This window comes from Dermacentor andersoni, unplaced genomic scaffold (genome assembly GCF_023375885.2).
Source record: "Dermacentor andersoni unplaced genomic scaffold, qqDerAnde1_hic_scaffold ctg00000039.1, whole genome shotgun sequence".
Classification (NCBI taxonomy): domain Eukaryota; kingdom Metazoa; phylum Arthropoda; class Arachnida; order Ixodida; family Ixodidae; genus Dermacentor; species Dermacentor andersoni.
In genome coordinates, this window is record NW_027314752.1 from 36515001 (window position 1) to 36536793 (window position 21793).

Below are 21793 nucleotides of genomic sequence, written 5' to 3' on the forward strand. Positions count from 1 at the left end.
AACGTGCAGCAAGATAGATTCTTGAAGTCTTTCTTCTCTAAAAAAAAAAGAAGCTTAAAATGATTTCTTCTCATTCGTCCTCATCGACAAATTCATTGTACGAAACCCTAAACATATTACCATTTTCACAGTTTTATAAGTTTTGCTTAGCCACACTGACTTTTCCGCGAAGTTAAACACAATTATGCCGCCTACTCAAACAAATGTTTAGAGATGTGGTATACAACCTACACACTATTTCACTGACGGAGTCAAGACTAAGTACTAAGTATAATACTAAAGCTACAGATAATCAAATAGTTTTGTAGCGTAATTCATGCCCACCGTTAATCAAACTCGCAAATGAAAACCCATCTATGCCTCGTTTAAAAATATAACAAAGCAACTTCTGCCTCCATCAAACTTACAACAGCTTTTCCATGACCGCCTGATACAATACTGAGAATTACCTCCGTGATTCATACTAAATGGCTAAATTTGGTGTATTGCTCCTCTGTGGAATGCTCGTGCAATGACTGATACATGCACTGTTAGAGATTGTATAACCTTTTTCGCTAACAATCGTGTTCGTGTTTTTACTTATGTTCATTCTTGTTTGCATACCCGTGTAATGAGTACTGTAATTATTATTGTAGCCATAATGTTCGTAATGATTTCGTGTCAGCTGGCAGACGCGTAAGCCCGGGGTGAAGGCCTCTTCAGGAGACATAGGAGTCTCCTTTTGCCTTACCTCGTGCACATATTTCACATTGCGCGTTTATATCTGAAATAAATTGAAAACTGAAAAGAAAAATCGAAGGTATTTCGTTGCCACGGACGCCTCATTACATCGAAGAGCACGAAAATAACGTTGCAAGAACTGCCGCACGTTTTCCGCAAAATCACGTTCGATAGTTTGTTCGCACTGACACGGAGGCTTGCTTTTCCGCGCCAAACGAACGCTTCTCTTCTGTACGTCCCACGCCGAATAAGTCACTCATTCTGTGATTAACACTTCCTCTTGTCAGATGTTGCAAGTTCAAGTTACTGATGCAACTCAATTAATGGGAGTAAATTATTGTTAACCAGAGTCTGATATCTAATTATTAGCAATTAGGTTCGCTTACTGATTTGATTTCTCTATTAATTTAGATGTTAAACTTAATATTTTAGGAACCTATCTATTCTGTACCCATTACCAATGTTTAGAATGAAGCGTGAATTACTGCACGCATACTTCAAGGGGCATTTCCTCTGAAATACTTCAATTGCTTATAGCTTCTTTTCTAATTACTAATTCTAATTCCCGGCACAGCTATTTTATTTCATTTAGTTGTCGAACACTTCTGTAATGCAAAGCCCAACCTCTGAAGTTCACGACGACATTCTTGTATAAAAGAATGCTGAAATTCAAGTCGACATTTTTTTACTGCATTTAGCAGTTGTGAGCTACAGGGAATAGTCTGAATGTGTCCTTCCGTTCACAAGAATTCAAAGCTATTCTCGTGCAACATAAAACGAAATGATAACGTAGTGGTGTGGAGAATCGAACCAGTGTTTATGCGACTTAAGCCGAGCACTCGCCCGCTGCTATCAACCGTTACATGCTGTGGAATATGGCTGAACGTCTTCGCTTCCGGCTGACCAGATTCCACGGGCTACGTAAAAGGATTCGTGTACAGCAAACAGGAACTATCTGTGTCGATTTTTTTTGGCAGAGAAAGCATTCTGGCGCCTTCACTCGACGTACATTTTGATAGGCAGTTATACGCTGTCGTACTTTCTCTAGAAAGTCAATACTTCGTTTTTTTTTCTAGCCAAATGCCATTCGCGCAAAAACGCTAGCGCTACTCAAGTGATCCTTCTTGAGTACGCTACAGGTTTTTTTAAAGGCTGACCACGTGGTCGCCATCTCGAGTTTCACTGTTATGAAATCCTTTGATACAAAAAAAGACAAAGATAAAGATAAAGCGAGTAACGGCTTCGATGCGAGCTGTAGATGTCCGCGCTGCCAAAAGCTTGACACGCTACATCATATATTAAGAAGCTGAGAAATCCTCACGCATAGAACATCTTGGCATCTTACCCTAAGAAGGCAAGCGATTGCGCACCAGCACTTTCCCACGACGACGAGTTCTTCTCCATGGCCACTGCTGCAGGCTCACTGCGAAGCACGGGACTTTAGTGAGTGTCCTTTAACGAACTGGCCACGCTCGGCAGCGCCTGTCCTGTTTATATCTGAAGTTTGCACCACAAATCGTCACTGGAACGTAGACAGCCCCTCTCTCTCTTCTTCGGCTGTGCTTTGCCCTACCGCGCCGCGAAAACGAAAGCAGCGCTATAGCATTTGTAGCGGTGGTCGCCACAGCGGTGCCCTCGAGCCAAATTGAAGGAAGAGTAGCTTCCACCTCCTCGCCAGCATTTAGCCTTTCCGCAGTGATAAGAGGGTACCAAAGACAGATGTCTGCGGTCGGTTCTCCACAGGCGAGCAATCGAAGAAAGTGATCGGGTCAGCCACGTGAAGAAACGGATAAGCGAATAGCACATATGCCTATATACGTTTCAGAGAAAAAATGAAAACGCGCGAAATATCCGGCCTGATTGTCCGACAGCCGTATTTGATAACGGACCATTTAGCAGACTCTTCCACTAAGCACCATAGACAAGACAACGCCTCCCCCACTGTCCTGTACACGCGCTTTAAGAGAGGGAGGTGAGAAAAAAAAAAGTGCTGCTGGATCCGCTTCCCTTAGCTAATTTATGAGAGCCGGAAGAAGTACCGCCAAAAGCAGTCTCTTATATTAAACAAACCATGAGGGCAGAGTCGTGGAGTTTTGAAAGCGCTCTCTCGCCCCCATGGGTGCATCGTTTTCCTGTCTGAGGCATCTTTTCCAGAAACGGCTGACGTCCACGCTATGAGGCAGAGCTGGGCGGCATATTCGCTACAGAGAACATATCGCCGCCATCCTTCCCCGCTCTCTCTTTTTTTCTTTTTCGTGCACGATCTATCACAGCCAGCGGTGTGAGAAAAGGAGGAAACGAAGAGGGTGCAGGACCGCTATAAATATGTAGAACTTCTAGAAAGTTTCAATTGAAGAAAACAAAAATAAAGCTTGTTTCTCACTATAGCTTTGGAAACCTTGAGAATAACGCTTGAAGTGATGGTAACAATGAAGAAAGCATTTGAAGTCAAATTTATGTTAAACACATTCAGGGGTAACTCACGATCAGAACATTTCGCGAAACGACATAATTAGGATACTTTCGTTATGATTACATTTTTTCCAGCGGTTTTCGCACCAATATGTGTTCGCATCTGTCCAAGATGACCACAGGTACGGGCGGTGAAGAGTAATTAGCCAAGATAGTTTCTGGTTTTTAAGCATGAAATGATTCTTGCTCCCGTTGCCGGCGACCTTCAAGTGACCTTGAGCCAAAAGCCGAAGCCGTTATCCGGGCACTCAAACGAGAACATCCAGGCAAGTTGCGAGAACAAAACTAGTCTATCCGGGCAACCAGTCAAGACCGGACTACAGGCGCTAGTTACTTCCCCAAACAAGTTACAAAAAACGTATCGCTTTCGAGTTCTTCCAAAGGCTTGTTCACAATGACACTAACGCTGTAACTTCTAGTGCGCTGAACTTTTATTTGTCATTTACGATAGCGACGTTAAAAAGGCTGTACACTCGATTGTCACCTTTTGGCGCTGAGACAGTTGCCTGTGTTCCTTTCAACGCCAGCGGTCCGTGAGGTCCGCGGAGCGTCCGGCGCGCCGGCATCGCCGGTAGCGTCCGGCGCATCGCGGACGGATGTTTGACCGAGACGACACTTGCAGTGAGGTTCTGTCTGTGACCGAAAACTATTGCGTCCAACATATGGGCCAGTGCACAGTATATGGTGTCGTTGCGGTGTGGCGAGGTTGGGGGTGCCGTTGCGAACATGCACTACACCCCTTAAAAGACTGCGGCTACTATCATCTCCAATCTTCTTTGCCGGTAGCCATTTCCTGCTTACATCTGCTCTGGATTACGGGAGGACCAGCACGTTTACCTTTAGAATAAATGATGAAGTATATCCTGTGTGATTGTTGTCACGAAGAGTACAACGCCAAAGAATATGGCAAGGTATGCGTTTCTTAAAGAGGAGTCTCAATATCTGTGCATCATTTAATTTGAAATTGTTTTGTTGCCAGTGTACGTGGTTAAGCGCTGTGGTTAGCGCGTGCTTGAGTGATCCTTCGCCGGCCATAGTTTGAGAGAGAATATGGAATTAGCCACGGGTGTTGGTTGCGGTATAGATACACGTGTCTGGAATCTCGTAACATTGTGTTGCAAAAAATATATTTGAATGGTCTAACTCTCATTTTGCTTGTATGTTTCACTTCCTCTGACCGATAACTTCGATTTGTGTCGGTCGATTTTCATAATTCCTTTTGTTCTGTGTTCTATGACGTGCTGAGAGTACACCTACGGCAAACGTGCGTTACCTGAAAACGGCGTTGCAGGGCCAATTTAATAGATTAAAGCAAACAAAAACTGCGGTGTGGGCGAGCAGGGCTCGCCCTTGGCGATATCTATAGGTGGTACCATTACGCGAAACATTGCTATAGAATACGGCCATCCCATGCCAAACGAACCGGCCTTTTTTTTTTTTTTACAGCGATGTTGTTTATGTGGACTCGGTGCCGTTGTTGTCAGAGTTCGCTAAAGCTATCGTCATCATCCTCATCATCATTTATTAACCCTTACGGACCCTTAACAGGGCATTACATAAGGGGGGGGGGGGAACAGTATTGAAATAACATATAAAGGAGCGAATGCTATACAACAATGAATCAACTACGTTACAAGTACAGAGCGCGCGCACACACAAAAAGGATACAGTAAAGAGCAGTGGAAAACACAAGGCAAAAGAAAAGGTAAAACACACATCCTTCCATAGAAGGATGGTATGGAGCAAGTAATTAGGAATAAACTAACAAACGAAGATATACTTTGTAACAAAAGATTGACACCCAACCGGACACTGAAATACAAGACAAAGTATACAAAGCATATAATGTAAATCAATTGGACAACGCCTGTATCGTAAAAATGGTGTGAGAAAGCAAAAATGCGTAGTCATTTAACAAAAAGCTCAGTTAAGGACTGCCTGAGCTTTTCTGGATTTCTCTCAAGAGCAACTGCTTCGGGAAGTCCATTCCAATGGCTCGAGCATCGTCGCTATCTTCCACAGCTGGCTCGTTGCCGCCCCTCGACGCTACCGCACGAACGCGCTCGTGCCACTGCTACAGCGTTCGTCGTCGTCGTTTTCCACAGCTACCTGCTGTTGCCGCTCGCCATTCAAGTGTAGAATTTCACTTTCTCTTCTGTCGTCGTAATGGGGAAGCCGCGTCTACGGAGGTATGAGCCATTGCTGTAGGGGGTATGAGCCATTCATTGCCTTACGTGAGGAGGAGGAAAGAACTTTATTGGGTCCTGAGGAACCCCTTCCCACCCACTCTTGGTTTAGTGGTCGGCAGGGGTCGCGGGCCGCACCCACGTTGGGACGGGAAGCCCGTGAGCCTCCGCCCTTTCGTGAGCCCTCTGGACGGCCCGAAGCTGGGTCTGGTGGTCGTCGCTTCGCAGGGCGTCCATCCAGTCTTCTTCTTTGCTGAACACGGTGCCGCTTAACGCGGAGCATTGCCAAAGCATGTGCGATAGCGAGCAGTACGATTCGCCGCAATCCGGACATTGCGGCTCTACGTCCGGTGAATAAAGGCTCATTCTGCCTCTCGAGGGGAACGACCTTGTTTGCAGCATTCTGAATATAGATGACTGTGGTCTAGTAAGTTTAGCGTGGGGGAGCGGGAAGGTCCTCCTCGACAGCTGATAATGTGTTGTTAGTTCGTTGAAGGTGAGCAGCGGGTCTCGGTGCTCCCCTCCCTCCCCGCCACTTCGCTCGCCACGATCGCCGCGGTGCGTGAGTCCTCGCGCGCGTCCGTGTGCCAGCTCGTTGGCGTTGGGAAAGTCGGGGTGCACGTCGGCCCCCATGTGGGCTGGAAACCATTTGAGGATGTGATGACCCGCGGCTCCCTCACTGCCGAGGACGGCCGCTGCTTTCCGCGATATCGAGCCCGAGGCGAATGCTCTGGCCGCCGATCGCGAATCTGTGTATACGTATGGACGTTCGGGGTCCCTCATTGCCATGGCTATTGCCACCTGTTCGGCCACCTCGGACGTTACCCCCTTGACCGATGCTGCGTTGATGATCGTACCATCCCAGCGTATCGAGACGGTCGCGTACCGGTCGCTGCGCCCGTACTGGGCCGCGTCTACAAATGCCGCCAGTCCCGGACAGCTGGCGGTCGATTTCAGCAGTGCTCGGGCCCTCGCCTTTCGGCGCCCCTCGTTGAATTGCGGGTGGACGTTTCTCGGAAGCGGTTCTACCTTGAAAGTGCCCCTGACCGCCGCGCTGAGCGCGACGCTGCGTGCGTTGCACTCTGCCTCGGCATTTATACCTGCTTCTTCTAGGATGCGTCTGCCGGCCCTGGTGGTCGACAGCCGCACGACCTGTGCCTTGGTCTGTGCTTCGATGATTTCTGCTAGCGTATTGTGGACCCCTAGCCGATCGAGCCGCTCCGTGCTTGTACTGATCGGAAGACCTAGAACCCTCTTGATGCTCTTGCGCATCAGTGTGTCTATCTTGGCCGCGTCTCTCTTGGTCCATTTTAGCGCCGAGGCTACGTAATTTACGTGACTCATGAGGAAGGCGTGGTAAAGTCTGATGAGATTGCTCTCGCTGAGCCCTCCCCTGCGGTTGGTCACCCTGAGGATCAGCCGGAGCATGTTCTCCGTTTTGGACGTGAGTCTCATGACCGTTTGCGTGTTACCGCCTTTAGCCTCAATTAGCAGCCCCAAGATTCTTATAGTGTCCACTCTGGGGATCGGCTGGCCGTCACTCGTGCGTAATTTGATTGGTATTTGATCGATCGGCGTCAAATTCCTCATGCCTTGTTTCGAGGGCCTGTAGAGCAACAGTTCCGATTTGCTGGGTGACAGACGGAGTCCCGTTTCCTTCAGGTACTCTTCCGTTGTGTCCAGCGCCTCTTGAAGAGCCCGCTCGACTTCTGCGTCGGACCCTCCCGGGCACCACACCGTAATATCGTCTGCGTACAGGGCGTGATTGACGTTGGTCACTCTCGTCAGCCGGTCCGAGAGCCCTTTCAATGCTAGATTGAATAATAGCGGGGAGAGCACCGCCCCTTGTGGGGTGCCCTTCGCGCCCAGCGTGTAACAATCGGACGTGGCCTGTCCTATTTTGATCGTGGCTTTCCTGTCTCTGAGGAAGGAGCCTATGTAAGAGTGGAATTTCCGGCCGAGCCCCATCACCGAGATCGTTTCCATTAGAAATCTGTGTTTCACCGTGTCGAACGCTTTCGTTAGGTCCAGGGCCAGTATGCCCCTGGTGTCTCTGGTTATGCCGTCGATTATGTGCTTTTTGAGTTGTAACATTACGTCCTGTGTGGAGAGGCCCGGTCTGAAGCCCACCATGTTATGTGGGAAGAGGCCCTCTCTCTCTATGTACCGCGATACTCGGTTATGTATGGCATGTTCCGCCGTCTTGCCTACGCACGAGGTCAGCGATATTGGCCGCATGTTCTCCGCCGCAAGTGGTTTACCGGGTTTCGGTATTAGTATGACCGAAGCCTCTTTCCAGGCCTCTGGTACTTGTCCCGTTTCCCACGCTCTGTTTATTTCTTCGGTGAGCTTGTCGACCGACTTTCCGTCTAGGTTTCTTAACAGTTTATTCGAGACCCCATCAGGGCCCGTCGCGGAGCGTCCGTTGAGGCCTTGTAAGGCATCCCAAATTTCCGATTCCGTGAAGGGCGCGTCGAGTTCTTCGACCTCTGTGCCGGCGTATTGTGGATAGTCGCCATCGCCTGACGGGCCCAGTGGTAGATACGTCTCGGCCAGCTCCTTTAGGAACTCGCTCTCCGTTTTGCCCTGCTCCTTTTGTTTGTGTAAAATCCTATCAATTGCCAATCTCTGATTGCCTTTGGATTGCTTGTCGTCTAACAGTTTCTTTAGGAGGTTCCATTTGCGCCCGGTTCTCATTTGTCCGTCTACCGACGCGCACACCTCGTTCCACTGTTGCTTGGAAAGCTCGATCGAGTGCGCTTCGATTTCCCGGTTTAGTGCCGCTACTTTCTTTCGCAGTCTGCGATTTAGTCTTTGCGTTTTCCACCTGGCCGTGATGGAATTCTTTGCCTCTAATAGGTGTGCCAATCTCGCGTCCATCCTTTCCACGTTCAGTTCAGTTTGGACAACCCTCGTCGCGGTGCCAACGTCCTCTTTGAGCCTTCTAAAAAGGCTGTCTAGGTCCGCATATTCGCTTTTGTCTTCCTTCCTTATTTTGCGGAAGGCGTCCCAGTCGGTGACCTTAAATTCTCTCGGTGGTGCCGCCTTGACGGGGATCGTCACTGCCAGTATGCAATGGTCGCTGCCGAGGTTCTCGTGCAGGTTGCGCCACTCGGCCCCTCGCACGTTCTTGACGAAGGTCAGGTCGGGCGTCGTGTCCCGCGCCACCGACGTGCCTAGTCGAGTTGGATAGCGGGGGTCGGTCACCAGCTCTAGCGAGCACATAGTGACTGCCTCCAATAGCCGTTCTCCCTTAGGCATTGGCCTTGCATAACCCCAGGCTCCGTGGGGCGCGTTAAAATCTCCTGCCACTATTAGCGGGGCCCCCCTGGCCATTGAGGCCGCCTTCGTTATTATCGACGTGAACGATTGTTTGCGGTCAGACGGCGGGCTGTACACGTTCACTACGAATACGCTGTTTTTCAGCCAACTGTTCGGTATGATTTCGATCGCGGTTACCTCCGCTTTCGCGTTGCCTAATTTGAAATCTCGTTCCTGGAAAGAGCATTTGTTCGCGACAAGCGTTGCCACTCCGCGCTTACCCTGTTCGAATTTCGACGAGGCGACCCGGTAGCCGGGCAAGGTCACCTCGCTACCCAAAGTTTCTTGTAAGATTATGACGTGCGGTTTGTCCGCCTGTGAGGCAACGAACTGTAGCAGCGGAGCCTTGCGCTTTTTGATGCTAGCGCAATTCCACTGCCACACGACCAGCTCTCTAGTTGGAATGTTCGCCATGATTGATACATTGGATTTGTTTAGCACCTGCAGGCGCCATGTGTGCTTCGATGCGCGTCACTCTTGCCGCGAGCGCTACTATGCTTTCCGCTAGTTGCTGGACCATTAACTGCAAAGAGCTAATCGACTGCTTAATTCCCAATAGGATGCTGCTGGACTCGTGTTCCGCCAGGTTTCCCTCCTCCGTCAGGGGAGGGGCCCTGCGTTTGACCGAGCGAACAGACTGCTCCCCTTGCGGGGTCGGTGTACTTTGCGCCACCTGCTGCTGCTGTTCGGCTGGCTGAGAAGTGGAACCTTGTTTCCGAAACGATTCGAAATCCGCCCTCATTTTCTTGATCTCCTCTTTGAGGCGCGCGTTTTCTTCCGCTAGCTCAGCTATTCTAGGGTCTTCCTTGTTATGCTTTGGCAATGCTACCTGCGTTACCTTTGATTGTGATTTCGGTTGCGGCTTTGGCCTGGCGCGGTCCGCCCAGGTCGGCCCCTCTTGAATGCGCACTTGGGAGCGGGAGCGCCCCCTGGAGAGGGAACGGCCTCTCGATCGGCTGCGCTGTCGTAGTGTCGGCGTTGTCGAACGTCCCCGTCTGGGGGCGCTTGTCACGCTGGAATCGCGTGATCTACCTTCCACCTGTTGCGGCTGGCTTTGCAGCCGCGATTTCTTGGCATTTCTGCGTCGGCGCCTCCTGCGCCGCACGACGTAAGGGATTTGGTATCGTTGCTTGCACTTGTTGTCCGCCGTCGGGTGTTGGCCCCCGCAAAGGGCGCACTTGGGCGAGCACTGGTGGTCTTCAGCCGGGTCGTTGACTCCGCAGCCGCGGCACCTTTTCTTGTGAGGATTTGGACACACGTCGACTCTGTGGCCCAAGTCACCGCACCCGTAGCACACGTCGTTTTGCCGCTTGTATAGCGTGCAGCGTATTAGGCTTACGCCACACATGATATAGTTCGGCACTTTCATGCCGTCGAAGAGCACTACCACCGTCGAGGTGTTTTTGATCCGCTTGGCTTCCAAGGCCTTGGGATTTCTTTGGTTGACGATCATGGCCTGAAGCTGGGCCTCGTTGATTTCGGGGTCCACTCCTCTGATGACCCCCTTGCACGTGTTGTCCGGCGCCGCAATGTATGCGGCCACATTGTATGCGCCTTCTCGTAGGTGAAGCTTGTGAATTCCGGCGTATGCGTTGGCGTTCTTCTCAGTCGGCGTGGACACGACGAGAATGTTCTGGGTTGCGTTCGGACAAACGATGTCTTCCTCGGTCTCGTTCGGCGGGAGCGAGGCCGCCATTGCTAGTGCTTGCGCCAGGCGAATCTGACTCACTTTTTTCACGTCGAGGCCGTCTCTCGGCCTCACTATGATGCGAATGTGGTCCCTCGGTAGCCGGGGGAGCCTCGATGCGGCGACGAGGCGCTTGATCGCGCTCTGCGGGCCAGCCGTGCGGCGGCCGCCCTTCGTCTCTGCTCGTCCCTCGTTGCCTCGGTCCGGAACGGTCGGTCCCGGTTTGGCCTTCTTGTTTCTACCCATGGCCGTCGCCCAGCCTGGGCGATTCGCTTCTTCTTGGGAGATGTCCTCTCCCTCTACGACGGTCTCCATAGCGGGCATCCTGCCGCGCACTCGTACGAGCGAGGCCTGGGCCTGCTCGCTCCTCGACCCCGGCGATGGGCCTAGTCGGGTAGGGCTAGCTGAGCCGCAGCGTGGTTTGAACTAAAACGTCTCGGAAATTGAAAAGAGTTCACTGACCGGAAGAAAAATCGGACATCGGCGTGTTCCTTAGAAGAAAGTGCGTCGAATAGTGCAAATTTTGTTGCTAGGAATCACATAAATCAGTCCGAAAACGTGTACAGAAGCGGGAGCCGAAAATTCCACATCCGCACAGGTCGACTTCTTCTTCTTTTAATTTTAATTTTAATTTTAATTTTGAAGCGCAAGGCTGTGATTGTGAAATGTGAACGCCGTCGTCTGCCGTCAGCTCAAGAGCAAGCAAAGCAAGATTGAACGTCTCCAGACAAAGCACTACGAGCGGAGGAGGCCCAGCAAGCAAGAGAGAACTCGAGATCGAGCGGAAGAAGAGACAAGACCAAGCAAATAGAACATTACACACAAAATGAACAAAAAAACTTTTAAAAAAGTACAAAATTTATTTCACGCCGAACCTTGCTTTCATTAGTGGCGCGCAAAAAAGGGGCGGAGCAACTTGTACGCGAACAAAAAGCACGGCAAAACACAGACGAACCTCACGCGCAAAAAAAAAAAAAGCACTGGGAGAACTCCCCCCCCCCCCCCCCCCCCAAAAAAAAAAGCACTCCTACAACATGCTCACCACGCGAAGCACGCAAAAGCGAAAATGAGGTGAAATAATGGTTAAACGAAAGATTTACAATATAGACTGCTAGCGAAGTTTGACTTGCATGGTGCAACACTGATGTCGCTAACACAGCTTCGCTGTTCGATCATTCTTACGGAGTGGAAGGGGGCGGCGATTTTTCTTTTATGCGAAGCATATTACGAGAGCACAACCCAGCTCCTCAGGCGCGGCGGTGTTGCTTCAATGACCTTTGACCCCATGCCATACCACGTGACACCGTGACGTCACGACAGAGGAGAAACGGGGCTCCAACTCGCGCCGTCGCTCGCGGCGTCGCGGCGGTATATAAGCAGCTGCGCTTGCCTCTGCTAGACATTTTCTAGGTGGCTTTGATCGGACGCGGTGAGCGTCGAGCAACGCAGCGTTCGGCGCGACAACGAAATTTCTAGGTGGCTTTGGCTCAACTCTTGCAAGATGGGCTGGGTGGGAATCGAACCAGGGTCTCCGGAGTGTGAGACGGAGACGCTACCACTGAGCCACGAGTACGATGCTTCAAAGCGGTACAAAAGCGCCTCTAGTGAATGCGGTGTTGCCTTAGAAACGAGCTGTTCTCGTGCGTCGCTTGCTCAGGCGCACATTTCGTTGCCCCGCCGAACGCTGCGTTGCTCGACGCTCACCGCGTCCAATGCGGGGCGCGTAGTCGCTGCGCCGTAGCCCATTGTCTTACACCCCTTGGCGGGTCGACGGGAACGCTGTCGCGTTCCACTCTTGAAGGCGAAGCAGAGTAACGCATGAGTTGTTTCTTCGTCTAGCCGAACCAAATATAGCCAAGCAACAGCAGTTCACCAGGCTAAACAGTGGTTCAACAACTAAAATAAAGGCTAGTATGCTTCGCATCCTGGGCTTAACCTTAGCTAAGCCACAGCCATTTTTTGACCGTCACAGATAAAAAAATTTAGAAAATTTCACATGTTTGTTAAAGTTCCAAACACGCTCTCCACGTTTATTTTTCTTGCCAAGGATTTCCTACCATCTTGGCAAAAATATGTTCTTGCGCAGCTGAGCAAGAAGGCACCAATCAAAAATTTTTTAAAAGACTTGTTGCACGATATAGTCATTCGTGTGGCGTGTATGGCAAGAAAATGAATTGGTATGACTGCCGAAATGACCAATTTTTGAATCATTTGAAAACTGATTGAAAAGTGCTTTTGGCACCGGCAAAAGCGAGTAAACTTGCAAAGTTCGAATTTCTTTCTCGGAACGTAGGAACATACAGAAGGCACTATAGTTATAGTAGTGTGGTTAACATAGTATAGCCGAAAAATATTTGAAGCGTTGAAGGTTCAGCAGATCGCCTAAAACAAACCGTAAAGATTATTATTATCTTTTTTTTTTTGCAACAAGCTTCGTGTTCAAGGTCAAAAAAGTTCCTTTGGTAGCCGGCCTAAAAATATAATTTACGTCCGTAAATATCACTACATTTCAGCTATGCATGCGAGCAGTTACAAAAAGACATTTCATAATATTTCAAAAAAATATTTTTAGAAATGTTAGTGCGTGCATCACGCAGACAGCCTAAAATAGACATTAGCCGGCGCAGCCTATTGACGCCATCTTTACCAAACCATCAACGCCGTCCTGTAAATGAACACAGTTCAACTGTAACCGTAACAGTTTTGAGGTGGAGGCGCTGGGTACTTCGACCAAGACGACGGAGCTGCTGCAGCAAGTCTCACCACGCCGAAGCCGACGCCTCGTTCGACTGCGTCCGAAACCACTTCGACATAAGGCGGAAAGTTTGCATTTTCCCCGGAAGGGGTCACCGGCTTTTATATATTGCCTACACCAACAACTGCACTTAAAGAAACTTCGTGTGACTTCGAAGAATTCTACACTGAGGTGACGGCCTTGCATGAGTATTTATAAGACCTCACAATAGGAGACTTCACTTTCACAGCCCGAGTCGCCCCGCACCACCAAGTGACCGGCGTCTCTCGGTGGTGCACCTTCCTTCGTGTGACTGTCTTATACTTCCCTACAATACAGTCCGGCTATAAGCGCTGATGCGCAGGAGTGCTATTGATTCTGATTTCGAGTGAATCCTGCTTCGCCTCATTTAGGTTATTCAGTGAAATAAATGTATTTATGACCTCTGCATGCAAGTAGCGATGTTTCCATCCGGAATAAATGTTTTAAATTATCATAAGAGCTTTTTTTTTTTCGCGAGTCGTTAGCATTGCCTGTTGGGAAGAGAACCAACATTGAGACACATATCATTAACGTGCATTTCACACGCCGTTGATGAAAGACTCTGCCAAATGGGTCACTGAAGTCTGCAGGTTCTTTTGTTTGTTCTTCACACCGAAAGCGGAGCGTCTAAGCGGACAAGCGGATTTTCAAAGCGGCGAGGCGGCTAGCGCCCGCGCCTGTTCAGACCGGCCGCGTTGCCTGGCTGGCCGCGCAGCCGGGAAGGCGGGGCATCTCGAGATTTCTTTAGCAATTTCAGGGAAGTGCCGCCATCTCGCGGCACTTTGGGGTTGTACGCGCACTTTCGATATTTTTTTTCTTCGTGGGTCGGCGCGTTCCCGTCCGCTACCTACCTCTGCAAAATGATGAGCTCAGATGAAGACGAGATCGTTGGCATTTTACTCGCCACTTGTCTAGTCGATTTTCAAGATTTGTTACAGCGCAACACAAGACAAGGACAAAACAAGGTATAAAGCGATGACACGGCGCCGTGTCGTCGTTTTATACCTTCTTTTGTCCTTGTCTTGTGTTGCGCTGTAACAAACCCCAACTGGCCCAACTTGCCGTTCTGACGCTTTCGAATAACAAGCGAAAAGGCCAGAGAAAGGCATTCGTTTACATTCGTTCACCAGCGCTTCCGCAGTGTCGGGTTCTGATTGGCTGCGGCCAAAGCGGCCAACTTATCCGCGCGGAAAAAATCGGTCCGGGCGCGATCCGGCCAAGCGGCCGCGTATTTTCCGCAAAGCGGAAAATCCGTGGCCGCTTGGCCGGATCCGCTTGGCCGCTTGTCCGCTCCGCCTTCGGTGTGAACGTGCCTTAACTGTCACCACGGCGACGTTCCACGTCACCGCCACCATCGGGAAACTAGCCGGCGCGGCCGATGAAGTTAAGGTTGCCAGACAGCCTGCGTCTCTGCGAAATACTCCTCCGCTTATTATGATGATGAACAAAGCGCGTGTGATAAGTGATAGCATACCGTCAACTGCATTAGTGGATACTTGTGCTACCGTTTTCGTCATGAGTGTGACTTTCAAAGAAAGCTTCGGTCGGAAGATATGTTCCCGTCGAATGATGGTGTGATGTTTCGTGGTAATAAAGGAGAGTGCCTTGTTCCCCTTGGTACTTGTGTTGCAACCATTTTATTCAAAGGAGCAGATCCTAAAACGATTTCTCGTACCACCGCGCTGCACTCATGTGATTCTCGGGATTGACTTTCTTCAGGATTGTTGTGATTCGATTAACTGCGGCACAGCCGAAGTTACATTGAATAGCGCGCTTCTCTCCGCCCTTACCAGAGAAAAACTATTTTGTTGTTTCGAACGAGTTGCTGCTACCACCTTGGTCGCTGTCACGTGTCCCTGTCAATGTCACTGCTGCCGACTTTTCATCGTTTGACGAGCAAATCCAACCACTTACGTCGAGCTGCGCAAATAACGACGCGTTCGTGACATCAGACGGTCTTTATGAATGCAACGTTATACCGTTCGGCCTTTGTAACGCGCCAGCAGCATAAGGAGTTATGGGCACTACCCTCCAAGCTTGGACTTAAACAGGACATTTTTTGTACTACCTCGATGATGTGAATTTTGGCAGCCCATTGATTGAGCATAACGGACGTCTGAGTCTTGTCCTGGATTGTGTCGAAAAAGCTGGCTTGATCCTAAATTCCAAGAATTGTGGTCTTTGCTCGTATTTTCGTCGCTTCGTCCCAAGGTTCACGGACGTGGTGTACCCCCTAACGCGTCTTCTCCAAAAAGACATCCCTTTTAACTGAAGATCAGCTAGCGACGACGCGTTCCACCAGTTAAAATTTCTACTAACGTCGGGGCCCATATTGCGTCACTTCGATGCATCCTTACCTATGGAAGTGCACACTGCTGCCAGTGCCATCGGCATCGGTGCCGTACTAGTGCAACGTCATCAAGGAGCTGAACACGTTGTGGATTATGCTAGTCACCCTTTGACTAAGGCCGAACGCAATCACACTGTCACCGAACAAGAATGCTTGGCAGCTGTTCTCGCTGTCCCCAAATTTCGGCCCTATATCTACGGACGCCCGTTCACTAACGTTACCGACCACCACGCGTTATTCTGGTTGGTGAATCTCCGTGACCCGAGTGGTCGACCGGCACGTTGGGCTCTTCGATTGCAAGAATACGACTTTGTTATTTCCTACAAGTCTGGACGTCGCCACCTCGATGCAGACTGTCTATCCCGCCTTCTGACGACGACGGATGTGACGAAGAAAACTCTTGAAGACTGTTTTGCTCCTATTTCTTCTACATTCCCAGACTCGATGCCTTTCAGGGCAGAGCAAAAGGATCATATTAGGTTGACACCACTATTTGTAGCTGCATCGCGTCCTGGAGCCACCGGCCGATTTTAATTGTGCCCGTGACGGCCTGCTTTACAAGACCAATTATTCGGCCACATGCGCACGCTTCCTTCTTGTGGCGCCGCCGAGTCCGCGAGCGTCATGCTGAAAGTCGTGCACGACGATGCGACCTCTGGCCATCCAAGGTTCATGAGAACTTTGAACCGCACATAGGAGCGTTTTTACTGGCCCAGAATGCAAGACACAGTCAAGCACTACATCGCCGATTGCGAACAATGGCAACGCTACACGCACCCTACGAACGCTCCGCCGGGTCTTCTCCAACCTCTGTCACCGCCTCGCCTGCCATTTGAACAAGACGGTGCCCATCTTTTGAGCCCATTTCCACGATCATCTAACGACAACGGATTGGTGATTTAAGTGTCGTCCACCTGACCCATTACGCAGGAACGGCGGCCATATCGTATGGAACAGCTGCCTGCGTTGCAATGTTTAATTTTGCTTCGACTTATTGTTCAGCAAGCCCCCCCCCCCCCCCCCGTGTCATCATTAGTGATCGTGATCGTCAGTTCGTTGTAGACGCCGTAGAAGAACTGCTTCGTCTCTGCAGTTCGCAGTGCCGCTATTCAACGCCTTATCACCCTCAGACAAATGAGCTTGTAGAACGAACGAACAGAACTTTAACTAGCACACCATATGTACGTGTCTTCCGATCGCAAAGGCTGAGATGGCGTTTTCCGCTTTATCGCCTATGCTTATAATACTGCAAAGCGTGAGACGACCGATTACAGATATTTTTATCTCCTTTACGCACTTCCACCGCTAAGCTGCTTTGACACCATACTACCGCTTGAATTTCACAGCCAGTGAAAGACGCTGTGTCTCGTCGAAGAAGCCCGGCGTATATTGGTCGTCATCGTGCGGGGCATCGCAACACCAATCGGAAGAGCGCTGACAGCCTGCATTATGTCTGTCTCGTACGGTAAAGGAGGCCTTGTGTAGTTGTGGACCCCGGCCGCAACGTAGAAGTGGCTTATGCGAAAAGTTTTTACCCCAGTACATGGGCCAATTCGTCATTGTAGATCGTCTGAGCGATTTGATGTTTGACGTCAGCTGGTGGTCGGTCTAGCCGCACCCAGTTAGTACATGTTGCTCGACTTAAACGGTTTCACCCTACATTTTCTCAGTGATTTGGATTCGCCGAGCGGGCTTCGTCTAGGAAACGGGGACTGATACGGCATGAGCCAAGCAATAAGAAGAGGAAGAATATGTTAGCCGGCGCAGCCTAGTGGCACCAACTTTACCAGACCATCAACCTCGTCCTGTAAAGTAAACCCAGTTCAGCCATAACAGTAACAATATGAAGCTTTGCTCATGAAGTAGAGAATCATCATGCAAAGATTGTTAATGAGTTCGAGAACCTATTCAACAAGCTGTGACTGGCTGTAATAAAATCACAACCTAGACAAGCGACGTCAAGCGCCACATCCCCGACTCATTCTTTTTAATGCGAATAGCATGGTCTACTTCACCCGTTTTGAGCCTGCCTGCCTATCTATCTATCTATCTATCTATCTATCTATCTATCTATCTATCTATCTATCTATCTATCTATCTATCTATCTATCTATCTATCTATCTATCTATCTATCTATCTATCTATCTATCTATCTATCTATCTATCTATCTATCTATCTATCTATCTATCTATATATCTATCAATCAATCAATCAATCAATCAATCAATCAATCAATCAATCAATCAATCAATCAATCAATCAATCAATCAATCAATCAATCAATCAATCAATCAATCAATCTATCTATCTATCTATCTATCTATCTATCTATCTATTGATGCGTTTCCTTTCTTGAAAACGCCGCGCGCGCTATTTTCCTGCCGGGAATGCTATCCTGCTGATAACGCGCATGCCGTTCGTTACTGGAAAGTACCGGGCTCGCAGCGTTAAAGAAAGGAAACGCATCAAGGCTGATGACGATTATCGTTGTGTGGCAGAAGGGGCACTCCAAAGGGTGTACACTCTTCTTAGAGTGTAGCGACTGCACTGCCGCCAGCGCCCTGAGCGGCTGGTCAGACCGCTCATTTTATCTTCCGAAATTTTAGACGCGTGGTTTAGCTCTCTTTTGGTTTCGGTTTCGATAACAATGCTTTCGATTCTGGTTTACCTTTGGGTGCAAAAATGTTCAATACGTCGTTTTTAGTGGAGCGCATGAGCTCTTTCATCTTTAAATATCTTATTTTAAAGAAAATATTTCATTTTTAAGAATGCCGTACAAATGGACGTAATAAACTAGTGGAACGCAAACATTTTACTGGAAAAGCCGCGAAGCTTCTCAGAAAACCCGCAAGGCTGAGTCAGCTCATGCAGAGTGGAAAAGTAATGCGGTCAGGGCTCTCTTTATCGCAATTCTCTTACTTTTTCTGAGCCGCCTTTCTCAGTTGCACGCTATAGGAGTTCCATACAAAAAAAGTATTTTTTCTTGTTTACATGGGGAATTGGACTGAAAAAATACTGGATCACACACTAGATAAATACACAAACTACAAGCAGTGGCGTTGTAACGGGGGAGGGGGTGGGTTCCATGGGTTTCGGGCGCCAGGTGCCAGTTGGAGGGGGGGGGGGAGGGTGTCATATGTCTGAAGGCCGCCCTCTTTCCGCCGGCTTGACTGGGCGTAAATGGTAACAAATGCTCCGGTAACCAGCAGCCCGAGCTCATGTACCAGATGTGTAGTGCCGCAGAATTGTCGGCTGCAGCCTTATCAGCGTCCTACGTAGTAACTACACGAACGTGCGGGCTAAAAAAATTAATTCGCCAAGTGGTCGCTAAACCACTCGCCTTTTAGCGGAATGTTTCGTGTGCGGTGCGCTCGTGCGGCGCGCTCGTGCTCGGAGCGGGCGTCGCTAAACATATCATATGGTGATGGGGCTCTTGCGTTCCTCTTCAGTTCAGTCCGCGCTATGTTAAAATAGGATATCTTAAATAACTTGTTAAATACCAGTTATAGAGGAAACATTGCAATTCGGGAATTGCGGACCCAAGTCCCATTATTAACTCAAGATTTTTTTTCCTCTAAAGAAAATCGTCTTGTGCGCTAGAGCCTGCGGTACTTCAGCACTGCGGGCGGCCCAGTATGGCAGTACCGAAAGAAATATGAAATAGTGCACCAGTGACGTCAATATCTCTATCCTCTACATTCGCTCTTAAAAAGTTTACACCTTTTGTGACTTATCTTGTAGTACCTCAACAATAATCGCCGTCTGTCTTACCCGCGTTTTCTTTCTTCAACGCTGTGAGCCCGGTACTTCCAAGTCACGAACGGCTTGCGCGTTATCAGCGTGACACAGCATTCTCGACAGGAAAGTAGAGAGTGCCGAGTTTTCAAGAAAGGAAACGCTAGCAAGGGAGATGCCGACTGATTGTGGGGCAAATATAGACCCTAAAGGGTGCAGCAGCTTTAAGAGTGTCACGAGTGCAGACCAACAGAAGCGCAAGCATGGAGGAAGGAAAAACTGTTTTCTTCCTCCATGAGCCCAAGCTTTCGCTGGCACGGGCTTCATCGCGGCCTTCAGTTTCTTTGCATGGTGACGCCAGGAATCGACGCGAAGCGTGCTCTATTCCGTTCCCAACCTTGTGGCGGTACCGCAGCTCGGATAATAACGTTTGTCAATAGCAACAAATAAAGAAAGGCTTTATGAATCAGAATGAAGAGAACTCGTAATGTCATAGCTTTGCCGCCTGCGCAGCAGAGAAGCATGTGGCGTTTTCTAATCGGATGGGGAGATCACCGTCACTGACACGCTGTTTAATTTTCGTTTGGGTTCAGGGCTGCCAACAGCCAAAATACTGCACCCCGTAGTAGATACGACGAATTTTGTTAAGTTGTTGTTGGGCAACACATGACTGTCGAGCTTCAATTTTGCAGATGCAATATTGCCTCTAAAATCGCTAATTAAATCTTTATTACAATGTTTGTTACTTGTGAGCCATATTTTCCACAATGCCGCATCTGTATTGGCTGCCAAGCATTACAGCAGGGTGTGAGAGCGGGCTAGTTGGTATTCCATGCTGAAGTGACTAGCGCAAGAGTGGACACGAGACACTAAAAAGGCGACAAGGACAAGCGCAAACTTCCAACTGGTGTTTATCACAGAAAGGTAAGTATATATACTCTCGCGCACTTGATCATAATCAGTTACAATAGTGCAAGTCGACATGGTCATCACAAATAAACAAGAGCGCATCATGGCCGCGCCAAGACCTAAGGCGGCCTCCCACATACAGACCTCAGGAATGCAAATTCTTTAGCAGTCAATGCTAGGGACGGTTTGCTAACGCAGATGCCTTCTGCGATAGCCGCTGCCTGAATGGTGAGTCTAGTGCTTTACTGCCCATTGTTTGCTATTATATTTCAGTTTTTTTTTCAAAGAGTGGATTACATTTGCATTGGGAGCAATGAATCCCAAGGAAACCCTCTCTCCCTTTTTGAACTTTCTGATTATGTTCCTGTGGTCTGTACATTTTTGTGATAAACACTAGTTGGAAGTTTGCGCATGTCCTTGTCGCCTTTTAAGTGTCCCGTGTCCACTCTTGCGCCAGTCACTTCAAGCATTACAGTCTGACCGCAGTTGTGTAAATGCGCTTATCACAAGTTATCAGTACAGCACCCTGTGCTATTTTGTGCAGAAAATAAAACAGCGTGTATGCCTGCTACATTCGTGATCTTTGGGAACGAAAACGAAGGAGGGGAGGGGGGGGGGGGCATGCGCGGTATCCAAGGCGGCTGTGCATAAGTTTGAACATCACGCCTCCCTCCCCGAAAATTTGCCATATTGTCACCTTCCTGACTACAGCGAGGGAGGGGGGGGGATGAAATAATACCCATGGGCCCCGGGTGCCCGACGACCTAGCTACGCCACTGACAAGAATGCTTTAGCAATGCCAAGCAACGCTTCAAGTAAAAGTGGCACTTGCGAACCGAGCCAGGCGCATGCAGCATGCAGTGAGGTAAACATTCTTCACAAAACAATCCCAAATGTGCGTTACAATGCTTGAGCCGCGCCAAATGAAACGTTTGTGTGATGGTACGGGTGAGCCACATATAAGAAGTTCTGTGCTTTAAACCGAAGGTCTCGCAAGTGACTTTTGGAAAATTACGCGTCGGATATAATGCAAATGCTCTTCCGGGGAAGAGATGGGTGCCGAAACAAACGGATGGCTGCGCGGTAAATAGATGCCATGACTCAGATTTTATGCTATACGCGTCCAAAATACATTCACCCAGCATAACAAACGTCTTGATAACAGTGTTCTTAACGCAAGAAACAGCACAATTATCTCGGCAGAGAAAAGGAAGCACCTTACCGCACCAGCGAGGCACCGGGTGGAAAAGCACGGTGGGGTGGGCGTAACCAGCGGCACATGATCGGCGCAGCATGAACGTCTCTATGAAAACGGGACGTGTGGACGTGATCCCGTAGACATATGATAAGCAGCCTATCTTTGAGGTAAAGTGGAAGCACAAATTGCTACGCCGCCAGACGGGTGGTCAGACCATTACTTACGCGGCCGCTAAACGGCTCGGGTGTCCGGCTTTTACGTATGTGTCTCTATGGTCACGCCGCCGTTGTATCATTGTCGTCAGTTCAGTAACGTGGTCCCATTCTCATACCGGCGATCTCATACCGCCTTTGTAGCTCCATCAACGTCATCCTTTCTTCATCTTTGCATTGCAATCATACTGTCGTCATTTAATGGTGATTACGCCGCCGTTGTCA

General features: G+C 49.2%; 1 protein-coding gene across 1 annotated transcript in view; it reads right to left on the bottom strand.

Moving 5' to 3' along the window:
• Positions 1 to 21451, bottom strand: part of LOC126519854 (cholesterol 7-desaturase nvd-like) — a 60678-nt gene extending 39227 nt beyond the window's left edge. The window contains exons 1-2 of the mRNA XM_072285695.1: positions 21381 to 21451; positions 2066 to 2143 (exon numbers count right to left, since the gene is read on the bottom strand). Coding sequence (XP_072141796.1) covers positions 2066 to 2143; positions 21381 to 21439 — 137 coding nt within the window. The 5' untranslated portion in view covers positions 21440 to 21451. The remainder of the gene's footprint in view (positions 1 to 2065; positions 2144 to 21380) is intronic.
• Between the last annotated feature and the right edge of the window lie 342 nt (positions 21452 to 21793).